This window comes from Gobio gobio (genome assembly GCF_949357685.1).
Source record: "Gobio gobio genome assembly, chromosome: 11".
Taxonomy (NCBI): domain Eukaryota; kingdom Metazoa; phylum Chordata; class Actinopteri; order Cypriniformes; family Gobionidae; genus Gobio; species Gobio gobio.
Window position 1 is genome coordinate 39,707,079 of NC_137104.1, and position 25,905 is coordinate 39,732,983.

Below are 25,905 nucleotides of genomic sequence, written 5' to 3' on the forward strand. Positions count from 1 at the left end.
ACAAAAAAACCCTAAATAACGACTTATATTGTGATGACCGATTTCAAAACAATGCATCATGAAGCTTCGAAGCGTTATGAATCAGCGAGTCGAATCATGAATCGGATCGTGTGTCAAACCGACAAACTGCTGAAATCACGTGACTTTGGCGATTCAAACCGCTGAATCGACTCACTGATTCATAACGCTTCGAAGCTTCATGATGCCTTGTTTTGAAATCGGTCATCACAATATAAGTCGTTATTTAGGGTTTTTTTGTGCACAAAAACTATTCTCGCCGATTCATAAAGTTATTGTAGAACCACTATAGTGAGATGGATTTTGTAACGACGTCTTTAGTACCTTTTAAGGGTCTTGAGAGTGTAAAGTGCATTGTGCCAATGGAGGCCTTTCTGAGCCCTCGGATTTCAACTAAAATATCTTCATTTGTGTTCTGAAGATGAACGGAGGTCTTACGGGTGTCGAACGACATGAGGGTAAGTAATTAATGACAGAAATTTCATTTTTGGGTGAACTAACCCTTTAACAAACTGGTTTGCAGAGCCAAACAGCGTTGTCATTTGTTTACTTCCTTGCTACAACGTACAATTAACAATACAAACTATTACAGGAAAACACATCGACGAAAAATAAATCATACTTACAGGTTGTGGCCCGTAAACAGCTTCTGTTTTTAAATCCATCTTTCAGGACAAGCCGTTGTGCGAATCCTGCATTGAACTCGCGAAGATTGTGGAAGCTTTCCTCCGTGAAATGCGCAGCACAGAGAGCGAGATTTGGGTAATAATTATGAGGGACCGAGTTAAAATAAATTTTAATCATTGATCCCTAACTCCCCGTCCCTAGGAAGGCTGAACAAAGTGGACCTGCAATCTGGATGAAAATAACAGCGTTTTGTCGGCATTGCGGCAACAACATTCCAGCTTACTAACTATACCACAACAACTCTTCTCCACAGCAATAAAAAATGGCCTCGCCCCCCTTATATATTATTCTCGGAGGAGGGGTTTATGTAAATATTGGGACTGGTGATGTCAGCAACCCTGGAGGAATGTCTGTAGTCCCTACCGATCGTTCCTTAGAAATTGATTTATTTAAAAGCAAATATCTCCCTTTGCTTTAAACTTTGAACGTTGTAACTTTGCAGATGTTGTTTATGCTCAAACAGCAACATTACACACTAGCTAAAGTTAGAAAAGTGAAATCGTGTTTTACCACCCCTTTAAGACAATTGAGACAATTAAGAAAATTAAGACATTGACAAAAATAATTTAAGATTGTGTAATATTGCTACTATTTAGAATATTTCTACTAATAATTTAATTGATTGTGTGACTGATTTATTATGTACAATAATAATTACACTCTAAAAAAAAAAAGGTTCTATATTGCACCAAAAATAGTTCTTGGCTCGTAATCATAGGGGAACCTTTTTTAGTGCTATATAGAATCATTTTTGGTGCTTCAGTGGTTCTTCAGCGGTTCTTCAGAGGTTCTTCACCGGTTCTTCAGAGGTTCTTCACCGGTTCTTTGACTAAGGTGCTATATAGCACCTCTGAAGAACCACTGAAGCACCAAAATTGGTGCTATATAGCACTAAAAAAGGTTCACTTATGATTACGAGACTTTTTTTTAGAGTGTATAATAATAATACTAAACTGAAACAATAAAAGTCTCAAATTAAAAGGAAGGTGAAATTAAGGAAAATTTGTAATATTTAAACATATAATAATAATAATAATCATAAACAATAAACGTATCAAATTAAAAGGAAGTGAAAATGAGGGGGAAATAAATAATAATAATAATAATAATAATAATAACTTGACACTTTTATTGTTTTCTTTGTTTTTAATGCAATCACTTTTATATTCTTACATATGAAGCACACCTTCAGCATGTTTATGTATGATGTAGATGTAAATAAAATGAATTGTTAAATTTATTTTTATTTTATTTACGAGATTGTAATGCGGTGGCTATAATAGCGCACGACGACGGAGAATCCATAAGAACATAGACATCTACAAAAACAGAACCTACACGTCCTTAACAGTCCAGCTGATGTGGGAGGGTGGGGGTTCTGAATGAGGACATAGAGGACGCAGAGCAGGCAGAGGATATGGAGCCAAGGACAATGACAAAGGAAAAGACCAGGGTGGCGAAAATGGTGGGAGCCAGGGTGGAGACAGGAGCTGGAGGAGTCCACCAGAAACCCAGCCTCCAGTTCAGCCAGGATGATGCAACCACGGCAGAGGCGAGGGAGGGAGGAGCCATGTTGGAGATCTGGAGAACTGATGGGAAGGGAGCGCAGACGGACCAAAACGACACATCAGTCTTTGGAGGCCGCAATGGAACGGTAGCGATGACCCCCAAGGTGGAACCAGGGTACCGGGGGGCTGAGGTTGATCCGGAGCGACTGAGGGCAGAGGTGGAGCCGGAGTGAAGGCAGAGCCAGTCTAAGTCATAGGAGTGGAGAGACGGAGCACAGCGGAAGCTGGTGGACCTGTAAGTCTGATGGTTCCAGGTGGAGCTGAGGGAGGGAGGACAGGCCAAGGAGGAGAGATGGGAACAGGGGCTGGAGGTAGAGCCAGAGGATCTACTCACCTGAAAGGAGCTGGGTGACCGAAAGGCCAGAGGTAGATCCACACCACAGAGCCGAAGTCGAGGAGGAGCCATGGGGCTGACGGGAGACAGCGGAGATGGGGTTGACGGACTGGCTGATATTGAAAGAGGAACTTTGGAGACTTCGAGCTGAACGGAACCAGTGGGAACTCCTCCATGCTTGAGCATCTAGCCCAAATACTCCAGCATTTTCCTCGTTTCAGGGAGGAGGAGGCATGCTGCTGGTGAGTCCATATTTTAATTATACTCAGTTTAAGAGTCCTGTATTCTGTAATGCAGTGGCTGTAAAAAAGCACACAACGACGGAGAATCCAAAAGAACAGTCTATTATGACAAACACAAAGGAGAAAACGCCACTCTACCATAAATAATACAGGACAAGGAACTAAGGAAAATTCAGGACTTAAATAGACAGGTGATGATTAACGTAACTTAGGAACACGAGCAAACTCAATGAATTACTATGGAAACCAACTAGCAAATGGAACACAGGTAAAACAGGAACAGAACACAGAGGAAAAACAAAACCAAAACAGAACTACACGTGACAGAGATAGTATATAAATAGATAATACCTTGAGAAAGCTATACGTTGATTCCGATTCATCTTAAGGGCAAATGATCAGCTGGCATAGGAGAAGTATGTGAGGCTGCCATCTTTGTTTTTAATGGACACTAAGTTCCAGAAACACTTGGCAGCAGAAAATCTACAAAAATATAAATGAAATACTTGTGATTTATATGTTACTCTGTACATTTTTACGTGGACAATTTTGGCATAATACACACTTACTATGAATAGCTAAGTTTCCATCCACCTTTTTTATGCGCATTTTGGGATATCGCATAAAAATGAACGGTGAATGGAAATGCAAAGATGCGCATAAATTCTAAAAATGTGCATAAAAAATGTATGCACCCAATTTATTCGATAAGAAGACATGCGCATAAACTACGATGGATATACATTTACAGAAATAAATCCCTTGATGCGCAACAAAAAACCTCATGTGACTTTACTTCAACAGATGTGATTGGATGATTTGGTTTGAGTGTCTCACATGATTATGTTTCCCAAACACCAGCATCCAAACGCAAGATCACATGACAGCGTTTATTGCGTTTCATCTGTGCGATCTAAGATGCAAGTCATTTATGGTGTACGAAAACAGAGCCACAGTGGCTTCCCGAATGCAGCAACTTCAATTTATATTACAGCTATTTTTCCAGGAAGTGACGATTTTGTTGGGATGGAATGCTGAGATGGAAACGCTGCTTTATTAGCAAACGTTTTATGCAATATTCCAATTTTGCATCAAGCTAATTTTGTTAGTTAAATTCGCAACTTCGAGTGTACACATAGCTAATGCCGTCAATAGAGAAAGATGCTTTTTGCACCCAGATGGTGTAGATACAAAATCTACCAGCAGGGGTTAACTAAGTACTGCTAACCAGTCAATTAATCACCACTCTGTTTTCACTTGAAATACACACAGAGTATCTAATCTTCAGGATCTGAATACCAACAGCCTGTGCATAATACATATTCATGATCCACATTGTGAATTCACCAAACACATACTGATGATGGAGCCGAATAAACAAACAAACAAACAAAGAAGTTATACAACCAATCATGGACATATTGAAAAGGGGAACAAACAATCAGACGGATTAATCAAAAGATAATGAGCCAAAACACCAGAGACAGACAGAGTGTTTGGGGAAAATCAAGTGAGCAAGAATTAGGTAAAAATGACAGAAATCTTGCGATTTTAGACTGTGAAAAACTGATGGGGATCAAGGTGACGCTTTCAAAATGTCAACATTAGCTTGCATTTTGATGCGAGATATTTAGAAAAAAACGTCCCTTGAGACATCTGTTCTAGCATGCAATCCAATTAATTACATCAAGATCTATGGTGTATTTGTTCACGCCACTCAAATCATTCTCATTATATACTGTATGTTTTTCATTATATGAAAAATCGAGAATTTTCCATCAAATCATAGTTTCTCACATGGGAGGGCTTTTATTTGTGCAGGTTTTTTATGTGCACAGAACCATTTCTTTGTTCTCGAGTCTCGATCCAGTCTCTCAAGAGTGCGATTCTCATAATGTGGAGCTGAACGTCTTGGTGTGTGTTTACGTGTCTGGAAAATAACAACGACAGGCACAGATTGCTGATATGTGCTCTTTTTATCTCTTAGAGGAGAAGGGCAACGCAATGCGGATCCTGGCAGAGCGTGTGAGCGGGCAGACAGTCAGCGGGACAGACAGAGACTGTAATCATTCATGGAGTGCTGGAGAGATGATTGAGGGGCTAATTGCAAACACACACTGACCACACAACTTAAAACCCATCCAAATGTCCTGCTATTATTATAATGTTTGTGCTTGAGAAGAAAAGAACAGCTGTTTGCACCTGAAAACACACTAAAATTAGCTAATTTGAGGATTAGGGGTAATGGAAAATGGATAATGAAGTGCTGCGTGGTTTTGTCTAAAATACTCTTTAGTATTGAGAAAAAATGAGAACAATGAGAGGCACAGCAGTGCTATTGCTCCATGTATTGAACCATAAATATCTGTGCAAATTAAGTATTTTTTTCCAATGACAAAACACTTTCTCCTCTTCCAGTTTTGTCCTCTATTGTGTCTTTATCTTGTACGTATGTGTGCGAAATAAACATTTTATATCAACATATCTATATTATATTATAATATAGCCTAGCTAGACATGCTTACTGTCTATTTATTCACCAACAAGTTAAATACTTTTTTATTCTGATTAATACTTTCTTAGCTGTTCAGTATAATCACAATAATCAAAAAAGCCATGAAAACTGAACATTTAATTTTGCAGTGACAAAATATCAACTTAATGTTAAAAAAAAACACACAAAAAAGACAATTATATTATTTAAAGGGTTAGTTCACCCAAAAATGAAAATTCTGTCATTAATTACTCACCCTCATGTCGTTCGACACCCGTAAGACCTCCGTTCATATTCGGAACACAAATGAAGATATTTTTGTTGAAAGCTGATGGCTGAGAAAGGCCTCCATTGGCATTCAGTACATTTACACTCCCAAGACGCATTAAAGGCACTTAAAACGTCGTTACAAAGTCCATCTCACCACAGTGACTCTACAATAATTTTACGATGCGACGACAATAGTTTTTGTGCGCAAAAAAAATAAAAAATAACACCTTTATCCAACTTGTTCTTGTCTTCCGTGTATGCCTCCACTACGCATGCGCGAGAATATGACGTTGCGCCAGCGTTTGGGAATCCATGAAATGCACACTTAAGCCCCATTTTGAGAACTACGCCTAGACCTAAAGCACGATCAATGTAGAATCCAACTGCTTAGACACGTGCGTCTTCCTCTGCTTGTAAACAAATCGCTTCTGGGTCATGTGTCCAAACGCCGGATCTGCGTCATATTCTCGCGCATGCGTCGTGGAGGCACACACGGAAGACAATAACAAGTTGGATAAAGGTGTTATTTTGATTTTTTTTAGCGCACAAAAACTATTGTCGTCGCATCGTAAAATTATTGTAGAGTCACTGTGGTGAGATGGACTTTGTAACGACGTTTTAAGTGCCTTTTATGGGTCTTGGGAGTGTAAATGTACTGAATGCCAATGGAGGCCTATCTGAAGCCTTTCTCAGCCATCAGCTTTCAACAAAAATATCTTCATTTGTGTTCCGAATATGAACGGAGGTCTTACGGGTGTCGAACGACATTCTGAGTAATTAATGACAGAATTTTCATTTTTGGGTGAACTAACCCTTTAAATAATTAATAATGATTTACCTTAAATGGCTATATGTAGAATTCAGAAACCTTTGTTATTAGTGCCACCGGTGGCCGTTATGTGAACTGCAGCCAGCAATTTATCTTCACAGCTTCCTCAAGAACCTCAAGAACCAATGAGGTTCATTCTAGTGTTACACACACACACACACACACAGCACATCTGAGCTTCCTCAAGAACCAATGCGGTTCATTCTCATGTGTTACGCAGCACGTTTGAGCTTCCTCGACAACCAATGAGGTTCATTCTCGTGTGTTACACAGCATGTTTGAGCTTCCATAAGAACCAATGAGGTTCATTCTAGTGTTACATAGCATGTTTGAGCTTCCTCAAGAACCAATGAGGTTTACTCTCGTGTGTTATGCAGCACGTTTGAGCTTCTGCAAGAACCAATGAGGTTTACTCTCGTGTGTAATGCAGCACGTTTGACCTTCCTCAAGAACCAATGAGGTTGAGCTTCTGCAAGAACCAATGAGGTTCATTCTATTGTGTTACGTAGCACGTTTCAGCTTCCTCAACAACCAATGAGGTTTCTTTCTCGTGTTACACAGCATGTTTGAGCTTCTGCAAGAACCAATGAGGTTGAGCTTCTGCAAGAACCAATGAGGTTCATTATTGTGTGTTACACAGCATGTTTGAGCTTCTGCAAGAACCAATGAGGTTCATTATTGTGTTACACAGCATGTTTGAGCTTCTGCAAGAACCAATGAGGTTCATTATTGTGTTACACAGCATGTTTGAGCTTCTGCAAGAACCAATGAGGTTCATTATTGTGTTACACAGCATGTTTGAGCTTCTGCAAGAACCAATGAGGTTCATTATTGTGTTACACAGCATGTTTGAGCTTCTGCAAGAACCAATGAGGTTCATTATTGTGTGTTACACAGCATGTTTGAGCTTCTGCAAGAACCAATGAGGTTCATTCTAGTGTGTTACGTAGCAAGTTTGAGCTTTCTCAACAACCAATGAGGTTCATTATTGTGTGTTACACAGCATGTTTGAGACTCCTCAACAACCAATGAGGTTCATTTTCGTGTTACGCAGCACATTTGAGCTTCCTCAAGAACCATTGAGGTTAATTCTCGCTCATCAAGCAGATTTAATTAAAATATCTTCATTTGTTTTTCGAAGAAAGTACGAAAGTCTGGAATGTTATGAGGGTGAGTAAATGATGTGCATAAATTATGATTTTTTTTTTTTCACTTTTGGGTGAACTAAGAATTCATCGGTTTATAGCGATGTGGATATGCTTGCACAAGCTCTGCAATTCACCGGCATCATTTTGACAGATGAGCTATTTAAAATTACACTGTAATGATAGTTTGATTATAAAGTATAGGCCTATTTGATACTATAGACTATATAGATCTGGCAATGTGAGACTATAGTTTGAATTAACCATTTTTCTTTGCATGACACATTGACATTACAGTGGCTCTTTTAGCATTATCCTGAACATAATCATTTGTTTCATGTGTCACAGAACGGAAAAGAGGCTCTAAGGAGTCTGTAACATTTGTAAACCACATCTTTTTGATTTTTTGAAAATCAGCAGTCGGGGAAGGTCTTGTTTTTTAAGTTTCGTTACAAGCTGTTCACACATTGACAATAAAAAGGGATTTATACATCTTACATGTAGCCCCTTTAATTGAGAATCAAAACTTCATTAAGTGTTTTTATTCACAGTGTCTGTATATTTGTATATTTAGCATTTCAAACATTGATTATTAATATCTTCATCATCATCATCATCATCATCATCATCATTTTTTTATTATTCCTAATATGCTGCATACCTGTTGACATTTATCAGTAATTCACACTGAGAAATGAAATGTATTTAAAACTGTACTCAGCAGTTGTTGAATGTATTCTATTTTAATTCTACTTCAATTTTACATTCAAATTCTGCATCCAATTTTGCTTCAGGAACCAAACTGCAATTTAAAAAGCTTTCTCAATTAAATTCTTAATGTTGAACATTTATGCATTTGGATTTATCTAAAGTGACTTAAATTGCATCCAAGGTATATTTTATCAGTTCATGCATTCCCTGGGAATTGAACCCAATACTTAGTATTGCTAGCAACGTCATCCTCTGTAGGTCTACTGTTTGAGCAACAGGTTGAACAACCCTATTAGGTACACATTTAACCTCTTGTATAATTTTCATGTCAATCTGTTATCTCTACCGTTTTGTTTTTAATTAGAAATGTACTAGACTTCACAGATTTGTTGGAGCCCTCTTGTGGATGGGGGCATTTGGGCACTCACCCAAACTGTCCATATGGTAGATAGGGGCGACTAACAGCCTGTTAATGAATGCAACAAATACTGAAACTACAAAAACAACAACAATGAAAGTGCTGCTGTGCTGATTCACACCATATGTTTTTCGTTTGTGATCAACCTTGCAGCTCAATTTTAAGGCAAAAACGATTGAAATGCTTTATCTATATGCAGGTGATGATCATTCATACTCACCTCGACGTAATGGTGACGCCGCAGGGAAAGCTAGAAGGTTGTACAGTTAACTCCAGGCTGATTATGATGCAAAACCATACAACCAACTACCTCAGCCTGCAGCGCACTGTCTCATGGTTCGATTTCTACATACTCTCACAGGTAGGTGTCAATATATTTCATGCGTAATGTCTTCCCCTACTGGACAACTTATGTAAAGCAACACATCATGCACTTTTGAAAAAAGACATTACTGTTATGCACAAGTACATCCCAAAGATTTTTGATGTTAACATTAACATTTTTGCTCATTCAGAAAACACTGACCAAAAAAAAAAAAATTCACACAGCAATGCTCCTATAAAAAAAATTATATAAACATTATTAAAATGTTAATCAATAAATTAGCAAATAAAAAATATTAAAGAGAAGGCCTCTCGACCTGATAGACTTGAAGGGTTAGTTCACCCAAAGAGGAAACTTCTCTCATTATTTACTCAGCATCATGACCCAAACCCGTAAGACATTCATTCATTTTCGAATCAGAAATGAAGATATTTTTAATGAAACCAGAGAGATTTCTGTCCCTCCATTGAAAGTCCCACACAACCAAATTTATGGTTTGAAAAGTTCATAAAGACGTCGTAAAAAATAAACCATATTATGTTTTGTCCAAGTCTTCTGAAGAAGCACAATTGCTTATCAAATATGATACGGAAGCTCAAATGTGTGTTGATGTGCAAAAAACAACAAGGTTTGTTCTTATGTGTCAAGACTGAGCTTCTGTTAACCATATTTGACGATTTTAACGATCCAAGCGTATGGTCTAAAGCACACAGCGCAAATGCACTTAAGGCGTGTCCGAATCCACTTTTGCTAGTTTAATGATGGGAAAAATGGTCGGCGCGCCTGGCGCATGGTCTAAAAGGGTTGCCCCTAATCTCTTAATGATTAATGGGTGTGTTTTGGGCGTAACGTGCAATAAACCAATCAGAGTCTCATCTCTCATTCCCTTTAAAAGCCAGTTGCGCTTGCACCATGGTGGATTCGCTATTTATATGGCAGAATATAGATACCCTCAACCTGACAAGTCAGTTTAAATATTGTGTGTATTGCCACGATTGGTTAAATAAGCAGCCAATTTAATTCTTCATTACTGCAAATAGGTAATTCTGATACATGCAATGACTATCCATGACATGTAGGCATTTATATTTGTGTGTACACAATAATAATCCCACACACCTTGTTTTCAGACCAGCACACCCATGGGCACACAAATGGGCGCAAATGCATTTGCTATTTAAACAATGTAGCGCAGGACGTGAAAATGATAACTGCGTCAGGATGAAACAAGTAAAATACACTTGCGTCACGTCGCGCCTGGCGCATGATAGGGCCCTTAATATGTCACTTATGCTGGCAAAAGGAGTCGGAATGCGCACAGGATAATTTCGAACTATAGGCAAAACAAGTGAAAAATTAAGATTTTGGACGATTTTGAGGTTTTCACAAAAAATTTGTTCATTAAGCCCTCGTCTAGCGATCCCAATGCTCCAAATAGCAATTAAACATCTAAAAGTATCTTTATTTGTACGTTTCTGAGAGGAGTATCTTTCATTTGTCCAGGAAAACTCTCACGAGCACTACTCTTTTCTCGCGAGAAAAGCAATGTACAATCTTTAGTATTTCAAAATATCTGTCTTGGCAAGTATTCACGCAAACATTATCTCTTCACATTATGTCTTATGTCAGGGGTTTTCAAACTTTCCGATGCCAAGGACCCCCAAATATGATGAACATTTTATAAGGGACGCCCTTCCTAAAATCCATCTATACACAATTCTGGAAAGTATGTATAAGGCAAGAGAGGGATATAAACATTAAGAACTGAAACAATTGAAATGTTTGGTAGACTTTATCCATTTTTGCTTTGTCTTTTTATTCTCTGAAATTTTCTGGGGACCCCTTAGATTTAGAATCCCCCTCTTTTGGGTCTGGCCTTGACGTGGCGAGGGGGCTTGCGTGTTCCAGTGACCCTGCAGAGCGATACCGTCGGGAGCTTGCTCCTGGTAGGGTCACCCTAGGCGGGCCGGTCTACAGGGTAGGTTCCAGACAAACAAAGACCCCAGCATGTCGGTATGCTGTGAGGTGGCAGCCCCACCAACCGACTATCCTGCGGAGGGCTAACAACCCACCCAGGAGAAACCCTTTTGTTACGAAACCGATCAGAGAAAGTAGCCGGACTGCTCAAAATGGTAACGGACCCCAGCCTGCCCCCGACCAACGAGTACGGATCAACCTTCTTCGCAGGACCCGAGTCGCCACATGGAATGTCCAGACACTCCTTCGCCCCGGAGCAGCCACCCTGCTGTCCCGAGAGCTCTGCCGCTATAACATCTCCTTGGCAGGGCTCTGTGAAGTTCGATGGCACGGCAATGGCGAAACAACAGCAGGCGACCATTGCTACTTCTGGAGTGGCCCCGAGAGACGGACAGGCCTTTATGGCGTGGCACTTGCCATCCCAAAGGCATTCCGCAAGACCCTCATCAGCTGGACTCCCCTGAGCGACAGATTGCTGTCGGCCCGCCTCCTCCACCAACACGGCAAGATGACAGTAATTGTTGCTTATGCCCCCACCGATGTCGCTGATGAGGATGCGAAGGATGCCTTCTTTGACCAACTCCATGAGGCTGTTGGCCAAGCCCCACCACACGACATCACCATCATCCTCACCGATGCCAACGCCACTCTGTCTAGCAGTGATCGGTCCACAGGCTCACCTGTCGGCACAACCTTTGCTGACAGGTCCACAAACGACAACGGTAACCGCCTACTCCTTCTCTGCCACCATAACAACCTCTGCATTGCTGATACCTGGTTTCCCCGGAAGCTTATCCATCACTGGACATGGTACAGCCCAGATGGCAGAACCAGGAAAGCGTTAGACCATATCCTCATCTCTCGACGCTGGAAGTCGTTTGTCACCAACTGCCGTGTGTACAGAGGAGCAGAGCTTGGCAACACAGACCATCGCCTGCTGGTGGCCCAGCTCAAGTTAAAGCTGCGAGTTAACCAGCACACCAAGACACAGCCTCGCCTGGACTCCTCCCTACTCAGTGACCCAAACATCGCCACAGACTTCAGCCGCGCCATCCACAGCACCTATGATAACCTGGCTACCGACAAGGTGAACGACTGGCAGACCTTCAAGGAAAGTGTCATCCAGTCAGCTCACAATGTCTTCGGATGCTTTCGACCTTCCCCGAAAAAGCCTTGGATATCAGAGAGGACACTTAACATCATCGACCGGCGGCGCGAGGCCCGGCTCCGAGGTGACCTGACGGAGTATCAGCGACTGAACCGTCAGCGCAATGTGGCTATAGCTGAGGATAGGGAGAACTTCTGGCAAGCAGAAGCTAAACATCTAGAGTCCGCGGCCAATAACAACAATATGAGCCGTGTCTTTAGTCTGCTGCGCAAAGCTCGTAATGGCCCACACATCAAGACAGCCCTGGTGAAAGATTCTGATGGCAACCTCATAGCAACTGAAGCTAACTGCCTCGAACGCTGGAAAGAGCACTTCAGCCTCCTTCTGCAGCACGGTACCTTCCCGGCTGATCCCGCCATCTCATCAGCCGCCAATGCTGCAGCCCCCAGTGCTGTCTGCAGTACAGACCCTGTCACACCTGAGGAAGTCAGAGCTGCTCTGGAAAAATTTAACAACAGGAAAGCCCCCGGCATCTGTGCAATAACCGCGGAGATGCTAAAATCAGGCGGTGAAAGCATTGTCGAGTGGCTTACCCACATATTCAATGAGGTGTGGGAGACAGAGAGGCTTCCCAACGACTGGACCAGAGGAGTCATCTTGCCCTTCTGGAAACGTAAGGGTGACAGGCTAGTCTGCGGCAACCACAGAGGCATTACCCTTCTCTCCATCCCCGGCAAGCTCTTTACCAGGATCTTGCTCACTCGTGCTCTTCCAGCCATCAGAAGCAGCCGCCGTCCCCAGCAGGCTGGCTTCATGCCTAACCGCTCCACAACAGATCAAATCTCTGCCGTTCGCTTGCTGATAGAGAAGACCTATGAATTCCGTAAAGACCGACATCTTTACATCGGGTTCATAGATCTGAAGGCTGCATTTGACACCGTTTGCCACACTTCACTGTGGAGTATCCTACACGCCCTTGGAGCACCACCCAAGATCGTTGCCCTGTTCAAGTTGCTTTATAGCAACGCTCAGAGCTGTGTCCGCATCAACGGCAGAGACTCAGACTGGTTTCCCATCTCCAGTGGCGTTCGCCAGGGCTGCGTGGCTGCTCCCGACCTCTTCAACTGCATCATTGACCATCTGATGTCCAGGGTTTGTGAGCGGGTCCCCGGAGTGTCCTTTGGCAGTTACACCCTGACTGACCTGGAGTATGCTGACGACACCATCCTGCTCAGCACGTCCTACAGCCAGCTGAGAGACGCTCTGGGCATATACAGTGAAGAGGCTGAGAAGCTTGGCCTTCAGGTGAGCTGGGCGAAAACCAAGTTCATGTACGTCGGTGACGGACCGCATCCACATTCCCTGCGGCTTGGCAATGACATTGTAGAGCCTGTCAAAAGCTTTGTGTATCTGGGATCCATAGTGACAGACAACGGGGACCTAAAACCAGAGATTACCCGCAGAAGAGCCCTGGCTGCGTCAGCCCTACAGTCTCTCTGGAAACCACTCTGGCGGCACCAGACCATCTCACGCAAGACGAAGCTTCGGATCTACAACTCCGCAGTACTCTCCATCCTGCTTTATGGCTCTGAGACTTGGCCCTTAAATAAGACACTGGCTACAAGATTAGATGGTTTTGATAGCAGGGCTCTCAGAACCATCGAGAACATCAGGTGGCCCCAGCGGGTTTCCAATCAAGTGCTTAGAGCCCGCATGTGCCAGCCCAGAGCATCCTGCCTAGCTGCGCAACGTCGCACCCGCTGGTTCGGCCATGTCCTCCGCCTCCCTCCTGACCATCCGACGAGAGCCATTCTCCAGTTTGATCCGAGAGCCGCAGGATGGAGACGACCACGAGGTAGACCCCGCACCCGATGGCTTGACGTCCTAGCAGGCGACCTCCAACAACATGGAGTTGCTGTGGAGGATGCAGAGCAGCTGGCACAAGACCGTCAGCACTGGAAACAACTGGTTCATCTGGTCGGCTCAACGCACAGGGATAGGACACCCCCCTACCCATTGCAGGAGCCAAAATAGAAATAGATAGCTTTGTCTTTTTATTCTCTGAAATTTTCTGGGGACCCCTTAGATTTAGAACCTTCTGGAGGATCCCTGAAAACCCCTGTCTTATGTAAACGGTCTTATGTCTTTGGTTAACAGTTGGGGAAAAACACCTGATGTGTTACATTATTTTAGATCTGTGGGGTACAGTAGGTCTTAAAGGCTGTCTGTTTCATTATGCACGATGTTAAGCAAGCAATTGTGGTATCATTTAAAAAAAAAAAAGGCGAATATATATTTTTCCTATCGATATTTGGTGTTGACGTGGTGTGTTAGATTTGGTGTTATTACCAGGTATTTTAAGGTATAGTTGCAAGGTGATTTGGTTCAGAAAACTTGATCTCGATTTTCAAAGTCAAGCTACACTATCGACTTCAAACAGGTGTAGCTCAGTAATTTTTTTTAACCTTGAAAATATAAATAACTCATTAATTGAAAATGTACACTTATGTTCGCTAATCAATGTATACATGTGAATAAAAGCCTAAATCAAACTGTCCATCAAATAAAGTGATTGTGACTTGGATAAGACTTGGATTAAACCTTTCAATTTCTTTATGGCCTTTTTGAATGGACTTTCAATGGAATTTCTTTTATTATTTTCATTAAAAATACCTTCATTTGTGTTTTGAAGATGAAAGAAAGTCTTACGGGTTTCGACTGAGATGAAGGTCAGTATTTTTAAAGAGTATTCCTTTAAAGAGTACACTATGGGAATGTATTCTTTTCTTAGGCCCAGACATAAACATTTTTATTCTTTTTAATAGCGGCCACAGCCTTGAAGTCTGGAAAACCTACATTTCATCCTACAGTGTTTTTGTGTGCACAGAGCGATATATCGAGGGACAGGATTGATTTCTCGACTATTATTTACTATTTATTTTTTAATAATAAAGTTTCAAATTCTTACATTCATTCCATGTTTGAGACGAATCCTCAAATGGAGCTGAATGCACATATGAAAGATAAATCAAACTATGGAAATAAAAAAGACCTTCTAAGAGAAGGAACTGGTATTTAAAATACAATTGTTTCGTTTTGAACTTCTGTGTGTCTGAAATCCTGGAAAATGAATCCAGGCTGTAGATCAGTCTATTTTTGCTTGTCTTTAGAATAAAGATTCTCTCATTTGTTATCTCAAAAATTAGTTTATCTGCAAACAATTATCAGATACTTGGCACCAGCTTTAAATTAAAAGTTATATTTCCGCCAAAAATGAAAAAAGGTAATTATTTACTCACCCACATGTGGTTCCAAACCCTTATGAAAGACATTTATTCTGTGCAAAACAAAAGGAGAATTTTTTTACATTATACATACAATTATTATGAATGAGGATTAAAGAAAAACATAAAAGCACCACTTAATCATAGATGTAAAACTAGTGCACTATATTCCAGTTGACAATAGTGTATTTTACATCACTATCGTCAAAATCTAAAAATTCCCCCTAGAAGTAGCAAACGGTCTTGGTCTGTTTTGGTTTCGTTTTCATTCAGTTTCTGTTTGTCAGTGTTCCATGTCATTATTAGGGTGCATATTGAAAACCCTGTATTTGTGCTGTAGTGTGGACTGTGAAACGAAGGTATTTGAAAAATGATAACGCTAGAGCTGCCCTTGACAAAAAAAAATTCTAGTTTGTTCTTTATAATTTGTTGTTTTTCTAGTCGTTCATTTGAGCTATTAGTCGACTAATCACATGTCTATATTAATAAGCCATAAATCATAATAATGAGCCTTTAATTGCCTATATAGCTATAATACATAGCCTAATCAGCGCTCAAATGTGCACATAAAGCTTGCCAGAGGTACCGGCAAATGTAAAGATTATGAATGTGTCGAGGAAAAATAGGAGGCTGTCTAAACATTGTAATCATTTATTGGTAATGTTTTATGTGTTTTCGGCTGCAGAGATTAAAGGGGCACTTCAGCGCTGGGAAGATGAATGTGTATTTAAACTGGGTCATTAATGTAGTAGAAATGTGAAATTATTTTTGAATTTGGTGCCTTCTAGACCAAGAAAAGACAGAACATTTATTTTTGTCTCATGTGGATGAAAGACAACAACTCCCAGAATGCACTTGCTTCGCTGCCCTACGAGGCCACTCCCAAAGCCACGGCTACTGGTTATCACTTGCCCACCAAGACACCGCCCCCACCGTCGTTTTGATATTCATAGTAATAAAATAATTTCGTTCAGATAGAGAATAGACACTACAATTAAAAACTGAACGTGTCTTTTCAACAAAGTGTGAGTGAGCCGGATGAAAGTCACGGCACAAATGCAGCAGGAGTCAGATTTCATTCATCACGAGAGGTGTCCAGTCTGGCGCATTATCAGATCATGCCTATGGAAGCTAAACTTTCATAGGAATTCATTGAAAAGTTGAAATACTCACTTTGCTCCGTTATTAATGCCCGAGCCGAGCGGCAGCGGCCGTGTGCATTTACATTCTGCCCTATGGGCGGGTTGAAAACATGCAGAACTAGCTCCTTCTACTGGCTGTAGTCTCTAGCCTCTGGCCAAAAAATCAAGGATTTTTTCCTGAAATAAAATGCATAATTCTCTCGTCTCAGGGGGACAATTCGAATATACTAACAGGTTTCTACTGATGCAAAACTTAATGCTAAATCGCTGAAGTAACCCTTTAAGTGACGATGCTGACTCGTCATCTCTGCAGTAGTGGACGGGACGCATATGGACCCATATTCATACGGATGACATAATCTGAGAATATATATTTTCCATTTGAATTGGTTCATTCATACACATTTCAAGCTTTTTATAAATATATTTCTCATGTCTGTGAGGCAAGTATACGCTCAGTTTTGGTTCATGTTTGTGACGCGCTGCTGTTCAGGGAGACCAAGACCTGATTGTTTTCATTATTTAAAAAAAAGCATGTTTTGTTGTTATTGTTTATTTACAGAAATAAAAGTAGACCCTTTACAGTTTGCATTACTCTTATCTGTATGAGTATTTTAAGTTAAATGCAAGCGATCGCAAGCACATGCGTCTAATAATAGCGCACATTTATCTAGGTTAACATTAGAGCGAGCGGACTTGTAAAGTTGCTGCTACTTAAAGGGGAGGTCTAAAGCTATTTCATGCATTCTGACTTGTTTACACTTTTAAAGAGTTGGATTCTCATGATAAACATGGCCAAAATAAAAAAAACAGTTGGGGGGAAAGTTTCTGAAAGGTTTGTGCTGTATGTGCTGTAAAGGGCGGAATTGCTCGTATGGGCACTTCTCCCAGATGAGCGTGTGCGCACATCAACCAGAACTACAGCAAGAGCACGTCCATCATCGAGCTTCGTTTGGGTTACGGAAGCCGCCAGCATTGCTGTCACTTAAGAAGTGTGTTTTTGGTTGTGAGGGAAAGATATCCTTGTTCAGCTTCCCAAATAACCCAGCATTAAGGAAACAGTGGATGCAGTTTGTTTTCCCAGAGCAGCAAGTGAGTTCTGCAAGTGTGTTTCTTTGTTCCCCCTCATGAGTAAAACTGCATCAAATGTCTGTGTTTTGTTGGCAATTGACATGTGAGTGCATATAATGTAAACAACAGGAACATATAGTGAATTGAAAGTTATCCAGGGATAATGACATAATGTATTTTGTGTGTGTGTGTGTGTGTGTGTGTGTGTGTGTGTGTGTGTGTGTGTGTGTGTGTGTGTGTGTGTGTGTGTGTGTGTGTGTGTGTGTGTGTGTGTGTGTGTGTGTGTGTGTGTGTGTGTGTGTGTGTGTGTGTGTGTGTGTGTGTGTGTGTGTGTGTGTGTGTGTGTGTGCGCTCGTGACTCTTTAGTAGGGCTGGGTATCGATTCAGATGTTCTGATTCGCAAGCTCTCAAATCAATTCGATTTCGATTCGATTCTCGATTCGATTCTCGATTCGATTCTCGATTCGATTCTCGATTCAATTTCGATTAAACTCAATGAATATAGATTTAATTCAAATAGCCTACTATATTTATAAAAAAGAACAGTGAACATGAGTTTACAAGTGGGTAATTAAAAAGAAATTAAGAGCCACAAACCTGTATATTAAACTATTTTTATTTTAGGTACACTTCTCTATATTTCAAATGCATATAATTATGTTAAATACAATACAATTTTGTTTTTATGGATATTTTGATACACTTATTCTAAAACATAAAAAGGATATTGGATGATTTTCAGCAATTTTCAGTAAAGGACAAGCATTTCTTGCGATTTAGCCGACCGTCATTCAGACTCTGTCCGTTTTTATGGAGGCTTTTTCCTTCAGGGGCGTCTGAGCTTTGATTCATGCCCCGGATGATGCATTATATTTCGTCACTATCTCTGTTATTTGCGTGCCTTCCTTAGATGCGATTGCCATTCGATTTTATCTTAACAACGACAAGCATATATGCGATACTGGGCAGGATCGACTGGAAACCCCCGGGGGAAAAAAAACGATTCTTGGCCTTGAGAATCGATTTTGAATCGACCACATTTTAAAAAACGATTAATCGAAAAATCTTTTTTTTTTTTGCCCAGCCCTACTCTTTAGCTCCGTCCACTGCACGCCTCAACGAGTTCGGCAGTATCTGTCTTTTATAAATATGATAAAACTAAAGACTCTTCGGAGATATGAAGGATGCAATACTACTCTATAGATACTCAAGATTAACATAAGACTGGCAGAAACTGTGTGTTATGTACCCTTTAAATGTTTCAACCAATAAGCAATGTTTAAGTTCGATGAATGATAGGCGAATGTTTGGATTCCCTGCCATTAACGATCTGTCCATTACAGCCTGCATGATTTCGCCATATCCTGGAGTTTTTTTTCTAAATGTTTGGTCGGCCAAGCCTCTTCTAGTCGACTAACGACTAGTCTACTATTAAGGTGCATACCTAGATGCCGCATGTTTAGTCATGTGGCGCATATTGAACCGATAGATATGTATGTTTATACAGGTTTTGTGACTGTTGCTATTCACTTTCACACTGTTGCTAAAGATGTTACTTTGTACACTCTTCATATTGCAGTCCTGCAAAGATGACAGAAATTTACTCGCAATTGCTGTCCTGTGTCAAAACGTGACCAGTTGCCTTTTAGACCAAACATATAATAGTGACTGAGTGCAACCTGGATGCGTCAGTGAATGGCGAGATATTTTGCAAAAATAAAATGATCCTGCCAGAAGAATATATGATGTCTGTTCCATCTGAATCATCTAAGTGAGCTTTTATGAGGGTTGACGTATGCGCAGAAAGGTAAATTTAGCGTTTTCTGACGTCCACATCTGTGTGAATGAGAAACTTTTGGAAAACGCTCGAGTGGACGGAAAGCACTTTGAAAGAAAATGCAATTTTCATATGTATCTGGATTAATGTAGACGTAGCCTCAGTTCAGTTCTCTCCTTTGTTTATGTTACTGTGTAGTTGCCTTCCTTGATTTTCTCCTACGTATTCCTGAGTTATCAAACTGAATTTCATTCTGAATCGTGTACAAAACCTTCTTTTGTTCCTTTTCAATTAAACTGTCGATCTGGTTCACAAAACAAGACTGAATGATTTGTTTGTGTATCAAATTGATTCAAATCAGTTCGAATCACTCAACGATTTCTTCGCATCAGTTAGCAGCTCACTAGAGGGAAAAATGATCAGATTATTGCGATTTTTGAGTGAACCATTCCTTTAACACGAAACGGTTAACATTCACACTGTTCCCAGACAACTGCAGACACATATGCTGGATAGCTCTGTTCCTCTGACAATGACAGAGATCTCCAGGGTGAGACGTGAATGCGGTCCAAACATTAACTGAGCGGTCTATTCAGCTCCTTTCTCATTATCTGTCCTTTTCACAGTCAAACGCATTCATTTACCCGATGCAAACTAAACTACAAACCTAACCGTTGACAACTTGGCCTATGGATTTGTGCCTGCTCTTAATTTTGCTGTTGGTCACTTTTGCGGTTTAATATCCTTTAAGACTTTTGTCCTTCGCTTTCTGGCTCGGCTCCACCCTATCTTCCTCCCTCTTTCTTTTTCTTTCTCTCCCTGCCACATTCACAGTCCAATCACGTGCGAATGCGGCACGGTGGTGCCAGTGCCAGCTTTTTGCCAACCTGAATATGTGTGTGTGTGTGTGTGTGTGTGTGCGTCTTTGCCAGCACAAATCATTGGGAAATAAAGTCAAACACACTTGTCATGATCTTAATTATCAGACCACACAGCGATGAAGCTGCCACAAATCTTTTGGAGTTTTTAAGTGTTTTCAGTTTTAAATTTCAAAATGTTTATATATTTTTTAAAAATCAGCTTTAGTTAGAAATTTTGATCAAAAGTAGCATTGAAAATGATTATTTTTGATTTTGTATAAATAAGCACAACATTAAAAAGATTCAAAGTTTATCACATATATGAATGTATACATTTAAGTTCAATTTAGGGCCAGTTAACAAAAGTATTTCTCATTCCCTCCATCTATCTCTCTTTTACTCACTCCATTTTATCGCTTTCTTTTCATTTTCTTTTTATTTCAATCACTCTTCATCTACTCTCCACCTCATCCAAACCCCTCTTTCTCCCCATAAGCCTGAGTGTCTGTCTGCCGATACCTTATTCAAAAAGACAGGGAATGGCAGGTTGCTATGGGAACTCGCTGCTTGGCAACTTACTGGCTTGGCGATGTGCCCATCGGTTGCCAGGGCAGTGTTGTCAGTGGCAGCAAAGTGCCGTGCCAGCTGTGTGCGTCTGGATGTGTATCTATAATGTGTTCATTTTGTACCTGTAAATTATACGTACTCAGTAAATATGCATTTAACGAGGGTTTTGCTGAGTTTATAAATGATGCAGAAAAATGTATTCATAAAATCCATAACTAGGCGAGAACGTCATGTTGAAAGTGGAAGTATGTCTTTGTCAATGTTGTGTGGTGAATCTCACGAAACCATGTCAAAAACACACTCTTGCGCAACATTATTTTCTCATGTAGATTTGTTTTTTTTTACTTCAATTGTAAAGCCTTTCATTAATGCCATACAAATATTTGTATTACAGCACAGTATTAGAGTAATAAAAATTGAGAATGGAGAATATGGGGATTCAAATTTTTCTTTTTTTTTTTTAAGTCAAACATCAAAAGAATTTGGGAGAAGAATGGCTTAATTTAAGGAAAATATGAATATTTTCTTTATGAACAATATTACTTTTTCCCCCTCTGATTTTGGGGTGAAATATGTCCATGTTTTCGCAGGATTTCTCTCTCAAACATTTAAATCATTATTTCTAAACATCAAAGAAACATGGAATGTTTGAAATTCCCTTCAGTCACAATGTATGACAGAGAGATCAAGATATAAAAGCAAAGAAAGAGAAAGATGGTAATTTTCATTATTACCGTATGCTGAAATTCTTTCTCTCATTCCAGTCTTGGAGAAACATTCCAAACTGCAGTTCCACAGCATTCCTGCCATCAGAAAAAAACATTAAATATTGATGAATATCTGCATGGAAAGGTTTACAAGATAGGGACTTGTTTTTTTATTTTTTATTTTTACATAAAACATTTGTAATGCCTTAACAGGATTCACCTCCCAAAAAGGCAATAAAATGCAAAAGTGAAATTACACATTACAGTCACATCCATCCATCCATCTATATATATATATCTACATATCTAAAATTCTCATCTAACTGTGGACATTCTATGCAGCAGGATTAACTTATTAGATGCTATTATCGGCGTACACTGTCAGGTAACATTTCCATTGTATATAAGTGCTCCTCAACTAATGTAGAGAGGCATATTCAGCAAGCAGAAATTTGAATGGAGGTCCACGTTGATGAAAAAGTATTTAGGTGAAGAGCCCCACTTATATTGAATGAATAAAAACGTCTATATGCCACACAAACACTATCCATTCTTACACTGAACAACACAAGCCAATAAATTCAGACTATGGTAGGAAATAACGCAGATGACATTACCAATAAAAAACACCACAGAAAAGACGAAAATAATAAATAAAAAAATACCAAGTGAATATCTTCAGTTCAATTCTGTTTATTTGCAAAGTACTTTTCACAACACATTCAAAGCAGCTTTACAAAGTGAGCAAGCCAAAGGTGAAGGTGACAAGGAAAAACTTTTTAAGCTGTTCGAGGTGTGTGTAGAGAAAAGGCAATGTACAGAAAAGGATATTTTTCATATTATTTGTACTTTGAAAATATACTAAACTCCTCAACGCACTATTGAAACGATAGTGATATGTTGAAAGGTCATGACCAGTTTTTACATATGAAATGTTAATTTTTTTCATGAAATTCATGTGAAAGAATAAGGCTAGATAATCTAATGCATTATACCTATTATAACTGCATCTATAAACATGAATACTCTGTTCATTTAACAGATTGAACAAAACTACTTCTCCATTCAATTATTTGAGCCTCAAGTGATTGCATCATGGTACTTTGATGATTGCATCATGGTACTAAATATCATATACCATATTCATATACCATGCTATTTAGATGGTACTCAAAAGTACTTCAACGTTCCCGTGGCATTTTAATTATGAAAAAAAAAAATGCTATGAAATTACAAGAATCCATTTTAAGACTATAAAAAAAAAAAAACGATGGCAGTATGTTTTACAAGAAAATACTACTTTAAAATGTTGTGTTTAATTCTATCTGTTACTGCCATTTCTTGGAAATTAATTGTGAAAATAGTTTTACAGCATTTTATTAGTGTACTGCAGCTATTATAATTGCATCAATCAAAAATAATACAACACAAATAAATATAAAAAATATATAAGATGAAATCTAAAAGTAACACTTCGTCTTATATTTTGTAAAATATATTATTTTTATTGTCGCCCATTTGTTTTTTCCCAAGGTACGCTGCCTATTGCCTAACCCTAACCCATTTCTATAATACTCGCAAATGACACACACGAAAAACTCTTCCTTTTAATAACGCTGATTATTTTTCTTATAAAAGAAGCTCTTCAGGGGTTTTCAAGGGATTGCAGCTTTAATTGTGTCACCAGTCAGGTCCTCCTCAAATCTTTCCTTCAGGACAGTGATCAATATGGCATCTGTGCCTCCGGTCTACATCATTACACAGTCTGATGGAGAGACCTGGTGCAAGTGTGTTTTCCCAAACCTTTTCCACTCTCTAAACTTCAAAACTGTGCTAAAATAGTATGTTTAACAATGAAAAATCTTTCATGATTCTTTGTATTTAAGAGCAAGTGACATGCACTAAAGAAGTGAGTGGTTTATGGCGTGTGAGTCTGAGTGTGTGTTGGCAGTGGGCTGAGCAGCCTGTGTGTCCTTGTGTTTGCACAATGCGGCAGAGGGCGGAGAACTAAATCAATAAGAAACAAATGAATTCAGATCAATATTGAGTCGAGTGATGGATAAAAGGGGATGAAGGAGAGAAAGACTGACAGAGGGAGAGAGAAAATGAAAGAGAGGGGGAAACGTACAAAGAGCCTCTTAGACTTACTAATGCACTTGAACCTTCAAGACTAGACTTTTGTGGTGCTTTGCAAGTTTGCTTTATATAATTATTCATTATTAATCATTATTATGGACTGAAAGTTTTCATATAAATGACTACCTAAATTTGTAATTTTGGTAATACTAATGATCCAAAGGTAAGTAAAGGAGATGCCAAGACCTGTGCTGGTTATTCTCTTTATTTCTCTATATCTCCCCCAAGAATCCACCATTGTAACCATATTTTCCATAAAATGCCCTAGTAACTTCAGTTATCATTAGTAATGTAAAGTATATTCATACTGTACCATGGGATTAGATAATAATATATATATCTTTGTCAATGTCATGCAGTGAATCTCACAAAACCATGTCAAAAACACACTTTTGCACAACATTATTGTCATAAAAATTACCAGAATTGTGCTGGGCTAATTTAACTCGATGTATGTGCATATGGTATTTTTAAGGAGTCAAAACAGCACCAGTAATTCCTCCATTACACTCAAATGAAGATCTGCTGCAAGGAGATGGCGGTTCTGACGCTTGTACCGAACTGTAATGGGTAACGTATCTCCTATGACGAGTAAGAATGCTTAAGCATACTGTCCTTTTTAGGGTCACATCTTGTGACATCACGTCCTCTTTTAGGTTCATTTAGATGTCTTTGGTCCTTGTTGCATTCATATTTCAGTGGAACCGCACCTGAGTTTGCCGGGAAGCAGACCAACACCCACCTTTTGAGAGGCCTCAGTCCACTTATTTGGTGCACACCAAGGTTCGGATGGCAGCGTTCACACTTATTTAAATGACCCGCACTAACAGAGCAATCGCAATCGCACCACTGATTTGTGCACTTGTGCGCAGTCATGTTGGAACAGGAAGGGGCCATCCCCAAACTGTTCCCACAAAGTTGGGAGCATGAAATTGTCCAAAATATCTTGGTATGCTGAAGCATTAAGAGTTCCTTTCACTGGAACTAAGGGGGCAAGCCCAACCCCTGAAAAACAACCTCACGCCATAATCCCCCTACACTTGGTACAATGCAGTCAGGCAAGTACCGTTCTCTAGGCAACCGCCAAACCCAGACTCGTCCATCAGATTACCAGACAGAGAAGCCTGATTCATCACTCCAGAGAACACGTTCTTTCTTGAGCTAATCTGAAGGCCACATGAAGTTTGGAGGTCTGTAGCTATTGACTCAGCAGAATGTTGCAGACTTCTGCGCACTGTGCGCCTCAGCATGCGCTGACCCCGCTCTGTGATTTTTACATGGCCTACTACTTAGTGGCTGAGTTGCTGTTGTTCCCAGTTGCTTCCACTTTGTTATAATACCACTAACAGTTGACCGTGGAATATTTAGTAGTGAGGAAATTTCACGAATGGACTTGCAAATGAATTGCACAGGTGGCAACCCATCACGGTACCACGCTTGAATTCACTGAGCTCCTGAGAGCGACCCATTCTTTCACAAATGTTTGTATAAGCAGTCAGCATGCATAGATGCTTGATTTTATACACCTTTGGCCATGGAAGTGATTGGAACACCTGAATTTAATGATTTTTGAGGGGTGTCCCAATACTTTTGGAAATATAGTGTAACATGGTGTTTTCATGGTACTGTTACAAAAAAATAAGTAATTTAAAAAAGCTGAAAACAGCTAATTAATGCTAAATACTTTTGTGAAAACCGTGATACGTTTTTTTCAGGATTCTACAATTAATTAAAAAAAGTTCAAAGAACAGCATCTATTAGAAAAAGAAATCACTTTTGATCAATTTAATATGTCCTGGCTAAATACAGTTTTTGAACAGGTTTTTAATTTTTGAACAGTAGTGTATTCAAGAAAACAGGAAACCACAAATGATCTTAAATTATCTATAATTGAATATATGCTGTAAACCTTTTAAAACCACAAAGCCCGAATCCATATATGCCTCCCTAATTTCCTGTTTTACACCTATCACTTAGCAAAACCACCTCATCTGTTTGAAATCACCACAGACTCTTAAAGATGATTTCAGCCTTGTTCATGTCATCACACAGTCCGCCAGTCAGTCATAAAAAACAAATCTATAGGTCTCAATTTAACTTCACACAAGTCTCAATTTCATTGAGGTACATTGTTCACAGCCACAGCTTAATGCTATATATTTCCCCATGAACTTGGATGGTGGGAATGAATGGATCGCTCCAAAAGCCTGGACACATATCAAACCATAATTTATT

General features: G+C 39.8%; 1 protein-coding gene across 1 annotated transcript in view; it reads left to right on the top strand.

The window, feature by feature from the left end:
* LOC307133598 (craniofacial development protein 2-like) overlaps window positions 1–25,905 on the top strand; it is a 1,416,430-nt gene that overhangs the window by 1,176,926 nt on the left and 213,599 nt on the right. The window contains exon 3 of the mRNA XM_079828716.1: window positions 11,048–12,520. Within this exon, the coding sequence (XP_079684842.1) occupies window positions 11,048–12,520 (1,473 nt within the window). The remainder of the gene's footprint in view (window positions 1–11,047; window positions 12,521–25,905) is intronic.